Source organism: Petromyzon marinus, chromosome 2 (assembly GCF_048934315.1).
Source record: "Petromyzon marinus isolate PM22_M1 ecotype Great Lakes invasive population chromosome 2, UKy_Petmar_22M1.pri1.0, whole genome shotgun sequence".
Lineage (NCBI taxonomy): Eukaryota > Metazoa > Chordata > Hyperoartia > Petromyzontiformes > Petromyzontidae > Petromyzon > Petromyzon marinus.
The window spans coordinates 18668055-18686287 of record NC_133668.1 but is presented as its reverse complement, the minus strand read 5'-3'; the positions used below and the strand labels follow the sequence as shown (position 1 = coordinate 18686287).

The following is an 18233-nucleotide window of genomic DNA, read 5'->3' as shown; positions in this document are numbered from 1 at the left end:
CAGGAAGGCTTATAGAAGTGTGAACTCGAACGCAACGGACCTCATTAAGTCTTTAAAACCTCTGCGATGCTCCTACATACTTGGAATACTGTCAATGAAGTGTTTTAACACGTATTATTGTTGTCCCAGTCAACGGCGATGTTGCCATGATGATGATGTGTATTATTATTATTTACCGTAAGCTTATTGCTTACGGTAAACGTTACGTGGCTATGAGCGCCGCGAGTGGCATTGTGCGGTTCCCACAGGGCGTCTTTGACGCCACGAGGAGCGCGGATAGACGCCCGACAACTTTCCCCAACGCGCGCAACCGATTTTACGACGACAGCGGGCGATCACTGAAGCTTCCCTTCCCATCAGGCCTTGTGCACACCTCACGTCGGTACGAAGGCAGAGACGTGACATGTACTGTGTGTGTGTGATTGTATAAAGGTGGGGAGCGGTGGTGTAGCGGTTAGCGCTACGCTGCGCTATGAACCCGGCGACACGGGCTCGATTGCCGCTCACGGCCAACACCGGTGACGATTATTTGAACCGGTCCTGGGCCTCCTCTAGTTCTACTCAGCCTCAAATGAGTACATGGTGCTGTGTGCAAACATCGCTACTGGGGAGACAAAGGCGGTCGGGCGTGGTGCTGTCCACCCGCCTGCTGTATATTTGGAGTTTGCGGTCTCTCTCTCTCTCCGTGGTCGCGTGGATTTTTTTTCCGTGTCCTCTGGTGTTTCCCTCCATATTTAGAATCAACACGCCTTTTAGAGTATTTGGCTGCTATCAATTTCCACAAGATAAGCCACTTCTGTTGAGCTATCATTTGTGACCAGGTTGCTTCTTAAAAAGCTATATAGCTTAGTGGGCCTTACCTGGTAAAAAAAAGTGAGTACTTAAGTGTTAAGAGTTGAATGTTGCAATGAAAAACGCGAGGCTATACGGGCCGTGTTCCGCGCAACAGACCAAATCGTCAACGCTCATGGGTGAATTCAGGTTGTTAAATCGTCGAGATGTGTTCTCGAGAAAAAAAGAAATAAACTCTTTATCCTTCGAAATATAATTTGTTTCAATTTAAAAACGATGCTCAAATCGTGTTCGTGGTTTTAGCCATGCCCTATAATATTCAATTGACGTTGTGTTGTGACAACAAACTCGGATAGGTTTCGATAGAATCGCGGTATGTTCGACCGTAATTAAATGTTCATTAAAAATTATCATCATGATAGGCTATCATTCAGCAGTGGATTGATACTTTGGCTGTAAATTAATTGATTGTTTTCTCCGGCTAAAATATGACTAAAGCAAATGAGCCAAGTTGTAGTAATTGTTTACGTGATCCGATCATATATATTTGTTAAAATTGTATAAATAATTCGTTAGATATATTTTTGGTTTATGGAAAGTATTATTTGACCATTTAAAGGATTTTAAAAATTATAATAATCGGAAATGTATTACTAAAATATGACATAGTATGTACAATGAGATAATTGGTGAACCTAATTCCTAGGTCTTGTGATTCGTGCACAAATCGACGCTATATATAAACAATATTAGTATACACGTTGCAAGCTGAGGATTACATGCGGAGAGACAGTCATCGATAAGATATCTTACACAGATTCGTGTGCTTGCACCGATATACGATATTACGTATACATAGCAACATATGCGTCTATATCGCCACATTTATATAATGCCTGCAGTGTAACTATACATGTCCACTTAGGCGTATGGAATCACGCGTGCATGTAGCGTGCACATACGTTCAAGAATGGCATGTATATATATGAAAGTCTATCAAACCATATCCACTTACGCCTTTGTAGTACGACATATACGAGGCTAAATATACATGCACACATAGGCTTGGCGAGGCCTTCATCCAGCAGTGGATTGATCGTTGGCTGCTGCTGGTGATAGGCATAGTCACACGCGTGTGTATACAAAGACAAAGATCGGCCCTATAACCTTAATAGACTATTGGGGCAAGTGTTGTTAGTGAGCGCCTTTGATGGGCGGCACGGCGAGCATCACGCCCGGCCACCTTTGTCTCCTCAGTGGCGATGTTTACAGATCGCACCAGGTACTCATTTGAGGCCGAGTCTACCTAGGGGACGCCCGGCGCCGGTTCAAATAATCGGCCCAGACGTTGGCCTCAAGTGGGAATCGAACTCTGGTCGCCGGGTTCGTAATTCAACGCGCTAACCGCTGCGCTGCGGCGGTGTGTTTCTCCAGCCGCACACGTGCACACACACGCGTGTGTGTGTACACAGGCACACGCGTGTGTGTGCACACAGGCACACGGGCTGCCGTTGCAAAGCGGCACGAACCCTATCACGCGGTCTCATGCACGCAGCCCCAACTGCAGAAACTCCACTCGCTGCAGCGCGGCATGGGAGCTCTTCTTACGCGCGTGGGTGCTTGTCGGTGTGTAGGTGTGCGTGCGCACGTGTATGGGGAGCGGTAGTGCAGTGGTTAGCGCTACGCTGCGCTACGAACCCGGCGACCCTAGTTAGATTCCCACTCACAGCCAACACCAGTGATGATTATCTGAACTGGTCCCCGGCCTCAACTAGGTCTAATGAGCCTCAAATGAGTACCTGGTGCGGTGTGTAAACATCGCCAGTGGTGAGACAAAGGCGGCTTGGCGCGGTGCTGACCACTCAGCGTGCCAGCCTTCATAGGTGCTCGCTAACAACACTTGCTTCTACAGTCTGTTAAGGCTATACGGGTGAGCTTTGTTGTGCGCGCGCGCGTGTGTGTGTGTGCGTGTGTGTGCGTGCGTTTGCATGGTTGGAATACGCACACTTACCGGACGAAGGCCTGTCAGAATACCGCGTGCAGTACACCCAAGCCGGCCACATGAGCGGTTTGACCCCGCTCGGAGGCTGCCCGTCCGCGCCCGCAGCGGCTCCGGCGCCCACTCCACAAGCCCCGGCCGGAGAGCCCACGGGCGCCGCGCCTCCGTCTCTCTCGCCGAGCCCCACGGACGGAACTCGAACCTCCGCGCCCACGGCTTCCAGCGAGCCGGCTGCCAAGACCCCCCGCAAGGCATCACGCTGACCGGAAAACGTCCCACCACTGCTACCGCCACCACCACCACCGCCGCCGCCGCCGCTGCCACCTCCAGCATCAGCACCAGGAGCGCCGGCGACATCGGCGCTCCGCCGTCGCCCGAACTCGGGGCTGAGGATGGTCTCGATGAAGAAGTCTGTGGGCCTGTGCGGCGCTGGCGGCGGCGGCTGCTGCTGTGGGTCGCGGGGGGTGATTCCGTCTCCGCACGAGGATCCATTGGCTTCACCGCCGTCTCCCGGCGCCGCTGGCGACTCAGCCATGGCTCGCGGAGATCGTCGCGGCCGGCGCGGTGAAACTTGAGCGGTTTGCCAACTTTCGCCCGGCCTCGGGGGCAACGCTCCACAGTTCACGGCTCGCCGCTGGGGTCACCGTAAAAGCGATCTGCGTGTCCCCTGGGTGTCTATCGCTTTCTCTCGCTCTCCCTCCGTGTCTCTCGACTGCGCGCGTGTGACGGATGGTTCTGTCAATCCATCCAATTCGCATGCGTCTGTCGTCCCTACCTAAACCGCGCGCACGATAGATAGCCTTCACTCGAGGCGTGTGCGTGCGTGAATGATGCGTAATGTTATCCCTCCACAGTCACGTCTGACCGTCCGGTCGTATCCTCACCGTTTGCCATGCGAGGTCGCCGTGAAATTGGCTCGCAACGCCGCGCGCAAAAAAACTTACGCGAGGCCAATTGCGCGCGCGTGCACGCGGCCACCGGCTCCCCAACCCGGCTATTCGTGGCTACAGCAGCCCGCGCGTGCTGTGCCCGTGTGCAGCCCGCGGAAGCAGAGCGCAGACACCCGCTGCCTACGACTACCCGCGCTCCCTACGACTACCCGCACGCGCGCCTCTACGCTCCTCCTGTGACACCCCCGCGGCTCGGTGCCTGGGTGAAATAAGGCCCCACCTCTCCCGCCCTCCATTTTTTTCAGGGCAGGTTGGACGTCAATCTTCTCATTCGATGAGCGTGTTCGGGGTAGGGTGATGATGGAGGTAGGTGGCTGTGGGGACGGGGGAGGAGGGGGTTGTGATGCTAAAAGGGAGAGCTATTGGCTAAGACGCCGACAAAACGCGTCCCTGCCCAGGCACCCGCTCCTTCCCGCCCCCTTCCCGAGGCACCGCCACCTTCTCATAATCGTCATCACCATCGCCACTCCCCGCGTCGTGCTTGGAGGAGCTACCATCCACTGCCCTCCCACCACAAAACCCCAAACGACTGCGCCTACGACTTATACGATGATCGATATCGCGAGTGCTGCAAATGTAGATCAGACTCACGCTTACTACAAACTCACACACGTAGACAGCTCCATGCAAAAGACGAATATCCTATATAGCCCGCCGTTAAAGGATTGTTAATTGCGAGCAGCTAAATAAGGCCGGCACGTGAGGCGGTGGGTGCCCAATACCACGCCTTTGTCTCCCTAGTGCTGTTGTTTACACACCGCACCGTGTCTTAGTTAACACCGAGTCGACCTAGGGGAGACCCAGGACAGGTCCGGATAATGGGCAAATGGTGTTGGCCTTAAATGAGCGTTGCACTCGTGACCCTGTGTCCGGAGCGCAGTGCGCTAGCCACGGATCCACAGCTCCCCATATGCACGCCGATTACTCACATGGAGAACTGCTTTCGCACCCTACGCAGTAGCCAGCAGTGCTAATCGGAAACTAAAATCGCCACAAAAGCGCGCGCACACGTGCACATACACAAGCACACATGTGTGTGACATGCATCACATGTTACACACGTGTGTGACATGTATCACGTGTTACACGCGTCCCCCTGTACCAACCCGCAAGCGCAACAATAAATAAAAAAAACAGACACACACACACCAACACCACGTATAAACCCAGACCACACACAAACACGCAGAAACACACACAGACGAAGGTCTGCCCTATTGCTTTTAACAGACTATTGGGGCAAGTGCTGTAAGCGAACACCTCAAGGCCGGCACCGCACACGGAGGGGTGGAGGGATACCAACGCCGTAATTATAATATAATTATAATATTCAAATATGCTCAAAATGTCCCCCCCCAATATATTGCTATAAAATAGATTTCTGTTTATATGATTGTGATTATGGTTGTATTTTATTAATCCCTGATCTCTGCCATTACATACAATGAAACAAGCAAGCAAAGGTAACAAAAAGAAACAAACGGAGGAATGTAATACAATAACACTATTAGATATTATTGTAAAAAAATACATCCTATGTGTTAGTGACATTTTTAATATTTTAGGCAGTAAATGGCAGGAAATTATTTTAAAATTTACATTTTATCTGGGGGGGGGGGGATCCCCAGACCCTCTGGAAGATTTGGTCCCCCCCAATGTTGACTCCATGGCTACGGCCTTGGAGGACACCAACACGCCCAGCCGTCTTTGTCTCCCCAGTGGTGACATTTATACACACACACGCACACCCAATCAACCTATTCAATATAGATGCACACACACGCATGCTTTCTACGATAAAAAAAAACAGAGGGCACAGTTGCATAAGCACTTCGTATTACATTTTTTTACGTAAACGTCCGGTCACGACTAACATTGTTGTCGAGTGACATTTGAACGGACAACTCCACGGGCTCCGCGAGTTCACCGAACCCCATTGGTCAACGCGGCTCAGCATGGTCAACAACCAACCTACGTGATCAAGAAGCGCAGATATAGGCTTTCATCCAGCGGTGGATTGAGAAAGGACTCATTTTTTTGTATCATGCATTCATACTGTAGAAGTGAACACGAGTTCAGCAAATGTAGGGCAAGCCAATTATATAGCGGATTACATTGCTCGAGCAGGCCGTACCACTGCGTGATCTCGTGCAGCGTCGCCTCGCGTGTTACATTCGCACCGTGGAACGTCCACAGCCCCGGGATGATGGCTGAAAATAACGTTTCAGACAATTGTCATTTCTGTCCGTCATGCGGGTTGCTTGACCACACTTCACACTGAGCAGCGCTTCTTGTTGGGTTGAAGACAGTCGGAGCCCATGGACCGGTTTCAGATATAACTCGCTCACTGCTGCTGTTAGCCATGGTGAGGGCTCTAAACAAAAAACAGAGACCCCCTCCGTTTCGACTTTAATAGACTGTCTGGGGCAAGTGCTGTTAGTGAGCACCTATGAAGGGCTCTATACACGCACGGCCACACAAACCCTCTGGAAAGTAACTTCCTCCTGGACTCAAACCTGACATTTTTTGGTGATGGTGCTCACGTTCATTTGGCGGTAGCCAAACCACTGATAAAGATTCCACATCGCTGAGACTTGTCGCTACGACAACGATGGCCTATAGGGCTGCGTTGATCTCGGCAATGGTTCGCGATTAGCTATGAACGACCCCCCCCCACTCCCCGAGTTCGATTCCCGGCTATGGCTATCATCAGTGGCGAGTGATATCTGAACCCGCCTATATGGAAATGCGCACAACCTTAAACAAGAGGCGCACGCGCAACTCACGTTCTTACCGAGGACTGAAGACGATCGGGTCTCGCATAAAGGCGAGAACGTTCAGGACGATCGCTACACGTCTCTTGCCTGCGCTACCTCGCTGTTGCATTTGCAGCCATCTGCCCCTAATATCGAGCGTACAGTTGCATTTATTAAATATGGCTCTACAATAAAATAGACCTCCGTGTGGAGCTGTGACGCCGTGGATCCGGCCCTGCGACATTGACCCGGCTACTTTAAGTTCGATTCCCGGCTTCGGCTAACATCAGTGGCGAGTCTCATCTGAACCGGTGGCCTGGGTGCTGCTCTGCAGACAACCGCACTGGCCGGCGTAGCGAGTTAAGCGTGATCAAGCAACTGCCATGAGGCCTTCAGCCAGCGGTGTCGTGGCACAGGGGCGCACGCTGGTTTATATACCCTGTGTATCATATATACGAACGTACTTTATTTACCTTTCCTATACTTTGCAATCCTATCGTGTTTTTGCACTAGCCATTTCCACAAAATGTCCAGTATTTCACAGATGTCCATCTGGAGCGCGTCCCATCTACACAACAAGGAGGGACCCTCAGTTTAAATCACGCAAATGAAGATACGACATACGGCTGTACGATCTGCTACAGTCACGCAGTGTATTATGCACACATACGTGCGTGTAGATACATGCATGCACGGACGCATCCACACGTGCCAGTGTGTGTATCTGCGTCTATGAGCCTGTACGTGTGTGTGTGTACGTACACGGGTGAGTTTGCGCACGTGAATGTGAAGGTGTATGTATGAATGTGAATGTGGGGAGCGGTAGTGTAGCGCATTTCGCGACGAACCTGGCGACGATTATCCAACCCGGTCCTGGGCCTCTCCTGGTTCGACTCAGCCTTAAATAAGTACCTGGTGCAGCCTGTAAACATCTATACTAAGGAGTCAAAGGCGGCCGGGCGTGGTGCTGGCCACCCACCCCCTCGTGTACCGTGCCGGCCTTCATTTGCTCGCTAACAGCACTTGCCCCAACAGTCTGTTAAGACTATACGGGGGATCTTTGTACGTGTTTGTTTATGTGCATATCTAAACTCGGCCGTAGTTCATATATATTTTATTCATACGGTTACGTGTGAAACGTGTATATGCGAGACTGCCGGTGTGAATGCGCGTGTCGTGTATGCGTGTGTTTATAGATAAACCGGTCATCGCTTTCGGAACCCATTATCGGTTACAAACTCATAAAACCGATTAAAACAATTTTTTTTATCGAATCCATTGGAAATGTTCGTATGAACCAAGGCACCCAATCGATTGGCACGTGCGAACGTGCAACCCGCACGGCGCGCTCAGTCACAGCATGGTACGTTCTCAAACAGGGTTGCCAACGACAATAAACAAGATGAGACATTTTTTCGAATTCGATTTTTTTTTAAAAGCCTCAATATTTCAAGAACCGCCAATGCACGTGGTGGATACGAGACGGTGGTCCTTAATAAATAACGTCCTGAAGCAGCCCCTTAAAGAGCCGCAAGTTGTCGACATCCACAGGGGTGCTGTGCATTCATTTGCATCGTTAGACATCTCAAAATCACCATCATCAACAGCGAGGTTGAATTCCACCGATGGATATAGGCCTCCGCGAGAAGCCGTCGCCCTCCTTCGCGAGACCCTGCGATGGTAACAACTCACCCGCACACGAGTCGATTACTTCACGACTACCATCTCGTCGGTGGAAGAACTCGACGTGCGTTCACTCCTTTGGCTGTCGTGCCGTCATTACTCTCGACCACCGGTCATCATCATCATCGGTGCAGAGCCCGCTGGCTTTCATTTCAGAGTTTGAATTGTGCCATGAGGCTGCTCTGTGTTCTCCGATCCATGCGTTCATCTTTCTGTTCCTCAATGTGCTTCCGAGCGTTCATCTCGCCATGCTCCGTTGCATCCTTCCCGGTTTTTGTTTGGTTTTCTCTATTAATGTTCGCTTCTAATCCATGTGCCAGAGCGGGCACTCCGCGCAGGTATTATATATACCGCGTGAAACATGGTCTGCTTCACATGATCAAAAGCACTCAAACCTCGCTCTTTAAGTAAGCGTTGATTCCAGTCCGTCTTCAATCGCTGTCTTTGTACACCGTCTCGGCTGCGTGTCTCGCCGACAGGCATCTCCAGTTGCGAACTCGTTCGAACTTTAACATTTGTTGAACGCGTTCATATTCTGAAACCCCCCCCTCCCCCCTCATCATCTATACAACCTCCGGTTCGTCACGTACCTCTAGACCAGTGGTTCTTAACCTTTACTGCAGACTCGCACCCCTTTGGTTCCCAATCGTATGTTTTTATATGTGTTAATAAATACATACGATTGATGAAACAACATCAAGTTGTACCTACGTGCCCGTGATTAATTTTAGTTTTCGATGCTTTACCTTCTAAAAGGATCTGGCCAAGTCTCGCACCCCCAGAAAGGGCATGTGGCACCCCCCATGGGTTACGCGCGCCCCAGGTTAAGATCCACTGCTCTCTCGACGTCCGTGTGCACCTTCGCTGCAAACGCTGCACAATGGATTGACAACCTTGGTGGGCAGCGAGGTGCGGTGATGTCGTGGTCAGGGAACTGCGCTACGTAGCCGGCGACCCGAGTTCGATTTCCGGCTAAGATCAAGTAGCAATAATGCGAAGCGGGCCAAAAGCTGTACGCTCCCTGGTGTTGTGGTGCACCATTAGGGCGCCGAGGGGCCACCGGACGTAGTTCTGACCACAGGACCACAGACAAAGACCCCCCCCCCCCGGAATAGCGTTAACTTTCAAGGGCAAGTGCGGTGGGTGGCCGGAACCACGCCCGGCCGCCTTTGTCTCCCTCGTGGCGATGTTTACACATCGCACCAGGTACGCATTTGAGGCCGAGGAGAGGCCCAGGAGCGGTTGAGACAATCGTCACTGGTTTTGGCCGTGAATGGGAATCGAACAGGGGTCGCTGTGCGCTGTGCCAGACTTAATAGGTGCTCGCTAACAGCAATTTCACAAACAGTCTGTTACGGCATTCGGGGAATCATTTGCTGCGTAAATGCGGACAGCGGCGGCAGAGCGGATCACGCACGCCTCTCGCAGCGGCCAGGTTCAGCACCAGGCTGTGCACAACACCAGCAGCTTGGGTTATCCCCCCTAGGTCGACTCAGCCTAAAATAAATAAGCATATCTGGTCTCGTATGCCAACAATGAATACGAGACACAAAGGCGGCCGGGCGTGGTCATGACCACACCCAATAGAAAATCATTCGTATATTTAACCTTCATAAGTATATGCCCAGTGCAGATTATAATAAATATTAAATGCCACAAATGTATACATGTATTTTATTAATGGAACTCACGTCGCCGGGATCATAACACATTGCGTAACCCACCACACTACCGCTCACCACACATATACTGTTCTGACACACACACACACACAAGAATACACAAAATGGTACAACAACAACAACCGCCATTCGCCACGAAGCGGCGGTGACGTCACCACGACGCACGTGCCAGGCTATGTGCGCCTTGAGGCCACGCGAAGTGTCGATCGCACGCACGCGCTCCTGCACACGCGCACGCACAAGTTGTCTAGACGCGCGCGAGTACGAATGCGTTGACACGAGGGGCAAAGCGAGTCTCCACGTCCGCACCCACCGAGTGCGAGCACACGGTGGGTGCGGACGTGCAGTTGCTGTGCATGCACCCACACGATTCGAGTGCGTGTGCGCACACGAATCCATACGAACACGCTCATAAACGCACGCACGTATATATGTACACACACGCACGACTGTTATACATATACGTGTACAAAAACAACCAAAGGCAAATGTCCCCCCCCCCCCCGTATAGCCTACGCAGACTGTTGGGGCAAGTGCTGTTAGCGAGCACCTATGAAGGCCGGCACGGGCACACGAGGGGGGTGGGTGGCCGCCACCACGCCCGACCGCCTTTGTCTCCCCAGTGGCGATGTTTTTTTACACACCGCAGCAGATACTCATTTGAGGCCGAGTCGACCTAGGCGAGGCCCACGACGGGTTCAGATAATCGTCACTGGCGGCGTTGGTCGTGAGCGGGAATCGAACCCGGGTCGCTGGGTTCGTAGCGCAGCGTAGCGCTAACCGCTACACGACCACTCCCCAATGTTTCTGAACCCATTAGTCTTATCGGGCAGTGACATACACGCGAGGCTACGGCCTCTGCAATTACAGCGCACGCATCGGCGGGCATATGCAACTCAATGATCCACACGGCTATTAAAAAGGAAGGTAGTTTACGATACGTGCCCAGAACGGATCAATGTATGAATAACCCCCTCTCTCTTTACGAGCCGCTGAGAACTCATTAAGTCATTAAACCATTAAGCTCGTGTCTGTTCTACACGCGATCGGCTGCCACTGGCTTAAAAATAAACAACAGGACATACGACCCGCGACGGCATGCACGACACGTGTGTGACATGTGCTACACGTTGTGTTGCAAAGGATATTGCAATGGGCCGTCGTATATACACACACGCACGCTGCACGTGTACGTGAGCGATTGCCATTTGTTTCACATATTTGCAAGCAGTATGCCGGGTTTACAATGCATGGTACGCATGCTTGTTTAGCCACCAGCTCGAATCGTGCAGAATGGTGATCATTTTTTGCTTGTTATTGTTCGCAGCCGTTATCTCAATGAATTGCTGGAGGAAATCCTCGCACCTAGTACGCCACACCGGTGGTGCGGTTTTGTTTGACCATACTTCACCAAGCCTGTGATCTGTGCGGGTTGGTGAACGCGGCGGGGATGGGCAGAACAGGTTCGGATATCACGCGCCCCTGCTGTTGGCCGTGGGCCGATAATAAATGTAATCGATTATCCGCGTGTAAGGACGAGTCGGACGACACCGAGTCTCGTCTGCAAGCATGGGTCCGCCACACTCTTCTTCGGAGTGTCCAAGTTGCTAGGTGTGTGTCCATTGGCGACACGGTTTTTACAAATCAGAGCGCCTGCAGTGCTGTGAGCGACTGTCGTCACAGCTATTTCGTATCGACATTGATCGTGGAGACACGATCTATCTACCGCTGAATGAACGCCTCTCCCCCCCCCCCTCCCAAAGCCGTCACCCGTCTTATCTCCTGCAGGTCTCGGGCCGATTTCATCGATCCATCTCCCCTCGGTGGATTCCCCTTCCTCCATCGCTCGGGTGCCTTTCCCTCCTTCAGCTGCCACGCGTTCCTTAGCCTCGACCACCGGTCAGTTTCAGTGTCATGTATTTGTAATAACCCTGTGAGCCATTCGGCTCTTGATTGGGGTCATCGTCTCGTGTAGCGGCGCGTCCTGGCCAAGCCCAATTCATTTCCTTCGCAGTGAAAAAAAACTTCGCCTGTCCTGGGTGTACATCACTGACCCATACGTCTTCATCCTATCGCTGATTATAGACGGAACGTAACGATCGCTCAAATAGAGCGACTGCGCGTCTACAGCTGTGCACATGCACGGCGACAAAAACAAAAAAACGACTTGGCGCGTTTACATCAAAACCGCCTTGTAACCGATGAATAGCGTGACAGGTTGATGTTTCGGGCAATAGTCCTCCCCCCCCCCACCTCCTTCGGAGCACGTCACAGAGTACGATGTCCAAAGATAAATGAGTGAATCTTCCCTTCTCTTCTCCGAGGATGGAACAATTGTTCGAAACGCCAGTCTAATGTAGATGCTATGAAAGGTAGTTGTTACTTCATGATTGTGGTGAGTTTCTTACGTACGTGTTTGCGTTCTACTTACTACATGTGTGCGGAAGATATGATTAACCAATTTAGTAATTCAACGCGGAGGTAAAATATCACAATGGTTTACAACCGTTGTGATCGGCATCGCTTTGTAACTAAACAAACACATAGGCCTTTGAATATATCGGGAACATGGACTCGAAATCACTTGCTTATACCAGTAGACATAATAAACAAATATATAGTATTGCCTTTTACCGTAGAATGCGGCCTATTCAAAGATAACGTCAATGGGCATTCCTAAAGTTAGGCACACAATTAATTTTATTCATATTCTGCCATAAACGAGACCATTTGTGTGTACTACGGTATTTCCTTAATCGCAGTAGGAGTGCTCGTAACGTCACCGCAGTGCTGCTATTAGTAGCATAGACGAGGCAGACTCTGCACACAGAAGAGTTCCAATTTCAAATAAAAGTCGCAACGTAGTCTAGAGAGAATCGTGGGCAGGATGTTCATCAATATTGGTGGCGCTATATGTTAGCCAGAACGCGCTTACACTCGGTCATATGTCTATACCCGATACGCGAGTCGTAGCCCTTCGATTTAAGCATATATACACAACCATATCTGTCCATAGCTCCGAAAAGGACCAACAATGTCATCGTCATTAAGCTAACTGACGTCAGTGAAGGATATGCATGCAGGTGGTGTTTCGGAATCTCGTGTTTGAATGTAAGACGGTCACACACCGATTATGTGGGCACATGATTGTTGATTTACGATATAATAATGTTTAGACAACACATCGGTATTAGCTACAATATAATTTTAGATAATACATCGATATTAACTACAACTATAGCCCGCCCCATATATACACAGATGCTCTACGCACACTCCGACCGTTGTCAAACACCGATTCGTTAAGACGACACATTTACCCAGTCTTTCACGTTGGCTAGTACGGTGCGAAAGAAGTTCATCATGCAGTACAGTACACAACATCGGGCAACGCAACAACCCTCAACTCATACAGGACAGCTGGTCCCTACATAAACGTATACATCCCTATTGCTAATCCACTGCTGGATGAAGGCCTCTCCACGCTCGGGTACGGCTGTGGCTTACATGACGATACGGGGTGCGTGCTATAATCACACGGGCGAGGCAGCAGCTACGTTCCATAATGTCTTATTCACAGTTACTGAACAACACTCTCAGAAACATAACGGGACAAGATACGGGCCTTCGTCAGGTCAACATCTCGCGCTCCGAATCTGGCTACCCAAGTTTGATTCCCGGCCACGGCTAACATCAGTGGCGAGTGATCTCGGAACCGGTCCTGGGTCTACCCCCCGCCACCCCCACAACCCTGTTGAACAACTCGCACTGGCCAACGTGGTGAAGTTTGGCCAAACGACTCCATCGAACCACGTACGCCGTTTAGGAGGCCACTCATCCAGCAGTGGACAGACGGAGAGGCTGTTCGTATAAGCGCAGTGGAAGACCTGGGCCACACTGCGGTAATTGAATATATATTGAACACACCTCATATGGCAGTGCACGAGGCTATATAAATAGTGCAGTTAACTGACCCAGAGCGTATTACATTCCCCAGTCAACTCAACCCAACTGTCGCCGATATTATAGGTTATCGATTACGTGGCTAGATTATAAACTAATAACGCATGCTTCCTTTGTTGATCTACTGCTGGATGAGGGCGGCTTTTCCCACGCCTTGCGACCCATGGAAGTCGTTTGCCCATCGTTGGCCGCGCTGGTCAATGCGGGTGCATGAAAGAAGAGGGAATCGTTCACGACAGGTTCAGAGAGACACACACACATGTAGCACGTGCCACTGATGTTAGCCGTGACCGGGAATCGAACTATATTCGTCGGGTTACGAGAGCGGTGCGCGAACCACTGTGTCACCGGCGCCATGCATTCTAGACAATTAGAAACACATCCGCTAGTCTCACACACACGTGACGCCTTCTAGACAAGTAGAAATACATCCGCTTGTCTCACACACACGTGACGCCTTCTAGACAAGTAGAAACACATCCGCTAGTCTCACACACACGTGACGCCTTCTAGACAAGTAGAAATACATCCGCTAGTCTCACACACACGTGACGCCTTCTAGACAAGTAGAAATACATCCGCTAGTCTCACACACACGTGACGCCTTCTAGACAAGTAGAAATACATCCGCTTGTCTCACACACACGTGACGCCTTCTAGACAAGTAGAAATACATCCGCTAGTCTCACACACACGTGACGCCTTCTAGACAAGTAGAAATACATCCGCTAGTCTCACACACACGTGACGCCTTCTAGACAAGTAGAAACACATCCGCTAGTCTCACACACACGTGACGCCTTCTAGACAAGTAGAAATACATCCGCTAGTCTCACACACACGTGACGCCTTCAAGACAAGTAGAAATACATCCGCTACTCTCACACACACGTGACGCCTTCTAGACAAGTAGAAATACATCCACTAGTCTCACACACACGTGACGCCTTCTAGACAAGTAGAAACACATCCACTAGTCTCACACACACGTGACGCCTTCTAGACGAGTAGAAATACATCCGCTTGTCTCACACACACGTGACGCCTTCTAGACAAGTAGAAATACATCCGCTAGTCTCACACACACGTGACGCCTTCTAGACGAGTAGAAATACATCCGCTAGTCTCACACACACGTGACGCCTTCTAGACAAGTAGAAACACATCCGCTAGTCTCACACACACGTGACGCCTTCTAGACGAGTAGAAATACATCCGCTTGTCTCACACACACGTGACGCCTTCTAGACAAGTAGAAATACATCCGCTTGTCTCACACACACGTGACGCCTTCTAGACAAGTAGAAATACATCCGCTAGTCTCACACACACGTGACGCCTTCTAGACAAGTAGAAACACATCCGCTAGTCTCACACACACACGTGACGCCTTCTAGACAAGTAGAAATACATCCGCTAGTCTCACACACACGTGACGCCTTCTAGACAAGTAGAAACACATCCGCTAGTCTCACACACACACGTGACGCCTTCTAGACAAGTAGAAACACATCTCGCTAGTCTCACACACACGTGACGCCTTCTAGACAAGTAGAAACACATCCGCTTGTCTCACACACACGTGACGCCTTCTAGACAAGTAGAAACACATCCGCTTGTCTCACACACACGTGACGCCTTCTAGACAAGTAGAAATACATCCGCTAGTCTCACACACACGTGACGCCTTCTAGACAAATAGAAATACATCCGCTAGTCTCACACACACGTGACGCCTTCTAGACAAGTAGAAATACATCCGCTTGTCTCACACACACGTGATGCCTTCTAGACAAGTAGAAATACATCCGCTTGTCTCACACACACGTGATGCCTTCTAGATGAGTAGAAATACATCCGCTTGTCTCACACACACGTGACGCCTTCTAGACAAGTAGAAATACATCCGCTTGTCTCACACACACGTGACGCCTTCTAGACAAGTAGAAATACATCCGCTTGTCTCACACACACGTGATGCCTTCTAGACAAGTAGAAATACATCCGCTTGTCTCACACACACGTGACGCCGGTATGTTTACGCTATACAATACATTATTGCACTAGGGTGTCGTGTGGGCCTTGTGACAATGAGGTAAGATCGCAATCGGAAGGTTACGAGATCAAATCCCGGCCCTATCATCGCTCCCTGGTAGTCGAAGGAATACCTCTATGCAACTCTTCGTGGAGAGTCAATCAAACAATGGTCCTCTCGTTAGAGGGACTTATCCCCGCCATAGGGATATCGATTTTCTCCACGGCCGGCTCAAGGTCGCTGGTGAAGATGAACGACGCGGGAAGAGTCGTCGACTCGACTTGCAATTTCTCGGTGCGCACGCACACAGCCGAATCGTTCGCACGCAAGGGCACGTTCGCACGCCGAGTTACGCTCGTTTGGCGTCTCCAGGGTGGCGTTTTGCTCTCTAGAACGTTGGGCTTCGACGGCAACAACAAAAAAAACACCGTCGCAAAAAAAAGGATCGTGGCCGATAGTCGAGACTGATGACGGAGAAACATCCAAAGGAGAGGGGGAGTGGTGCCAACCACCGCGGAGACGGAGCGACGAGATCAGCACGTGTGCAGAGAGAGAGAGCGATACGGATTGTCATGGCATCGCCCCACCGCGGCGTGGGGTCGCCTTCATTCAGCAGTGGATAAAGCATTGATGTGGATGCTGGCTGAATCATCATCATGCTGTCAAGTTCAAAATCATAACCGTTGTAAAGTTATTTTTCACAGATGTCCAGGAGGGGCGGGGGGAGAGAGGGGGGGAATCAGTGAGTTACAAACAATAAAACAATACAAAAACCACGATTCAAGAGCAAGAAAATAAGTAAGCAAGTCTCTATGGATAAATTAATAAAATATAAGTATATAAATTGAATCGTCCGAGCAACATTTGCATGTGCCACGTATGATTAATAGACACGTGTCAGTCTCCGCGCGTAAGAGTTCAATAAAATAGCATTGACTTATCGGCCTTCGGAAGCAGTATTCTTGTTTCAGCAGCATTTGGTCGAACGGGCAAAGTCTGTCCCTCTTTCGACTCTGAATTCTCATCAAGAGAGAGCATTGTCCTCGTAAACGCAGGTCACATCTGCCGTGGTAAGATGACCATTCATAACACCGTCGTCCCATAGACAGCCTATCGGCGTTACAATAGCTTACGTGATGATGCATAACCACATTTCCCATGTTTAATTACGTTCGGGAGGACCGAGGAATACGGAATTTTCACCGCTATTTCTGGGCCGTACACGGAGTTGTGCGCTTGCAATGCACGCTCGATTTAAGGAGGCTGATGCATCTTTTGCTCACTCGTTAGTGTTTGTTGTTTCATGGTTTGAGTCAATGTTTCATGCTTGTGATCATTATGCCATAGCAGGCGAATAAGTATGGGGATATTCCGAGATTCGTGTTGGGAATTACAATCAGCGGCGGAAGAGTCACACACGGAGAAGGGGGCATACGCAGGTGAGAGACAACATATATACTGTATATAAGTGGGCATGGACGGGACACGTAGCGAGATATAACGAGGACCCGTGGTCAAGACTAACGTCAGAGTGGAAGCCAAAGAGCGGAGACACCCAAGTGGGAATTACCGCGGAGACGGAGCGGTGGAATAAGATCGTTTGCAGGAGCGCGATGAGTTGTTACTTCGCTGGGCCGTGAACTATGTATGGCGACCGATTGGTGACATGCCTACTGCTGATGACGACGGCTGCTATTTACTCCAGGACAGACTTACACTTTGGGGGTAACTTCCGAGGCACCGAGAAACCCCCACAGCCACGAAAAAGTCTCCCTCTTTCGCCAAAGTCGTGACTCAGAGGCCAGGTCGCGTTGACGCTCAAGAAGGGGGCGAAATATGAGTCGACGCTTCCGAGGATCCAGTTCACGCGGTTCCGATGAAACTCCCTTAAAACTAAAAACAACACGAAAAAATCGGCCGAGCAAGCGAGAGCTCGTCAAACGGGCGCAACGCAGAAACGCGAATCAAGCGAACGGTTTCTGTACCACGCGTAAGCCAATCTATTAATCAGTATCAGCATCAGTCGCTCATGTTAATTAAATATCGTTAAAAAAAAAGTTCACGCGGGCGACTACATTTTTGTTCGTGCTGGTTCTTTGCAATAAACACGCGTGACGATCTATTACATATCTAGATACACAGGTGTAGTTATCAGGTAACCAGATGTAATACATGGCTAGCAGTTTGATAATTCACAAATAACGTGGCTACGCGGTGGCCGAGATGGACAACCACGCCCTCGTACGCCCGGGTTTAATGACGGGGAATCTCCGGATTTCCACCCACACGTAGCGGAACATTCTATACTATATATATGTGCACTGGTCACACATGTCAGGGCATCACCCTTCTGAAAAAAAACGTCTTGGGACT

At 50.3% G+C, this 18233-nt stretch overlaps 1 protein-coding gene across 2 annotated transcripts in view; it reads right to left on the bottom strand.

Annotated features, from left to right (window-relative positions):
- LOC116945633 (homeobox protein engrailed-2-like) overlaps positions 1-14337 on the bottom strand; it is a 35227-nt gene extending 20890 nt beyond the window's left edge. Inside the window, exon 1 of one of the 2 annotated variants that reach the window (XM_032960137.2) lies at positions 2798-14337. In XM_032960137.2, coding sequence (XP_032816028.1) covers positions 2798-3326 — 529 coding nt within the window. In that variant the 5' untranslated portion in view covers positions 3327-14337. The remainder of the gene's footprint in view (positions 1-2797) is intronic. The other variant, XM_032960146.2, reaches the window with a different exon arrangement.
- Between the last annotated feature and the right edge of the window lie 3896 nt (positions 14338-18233).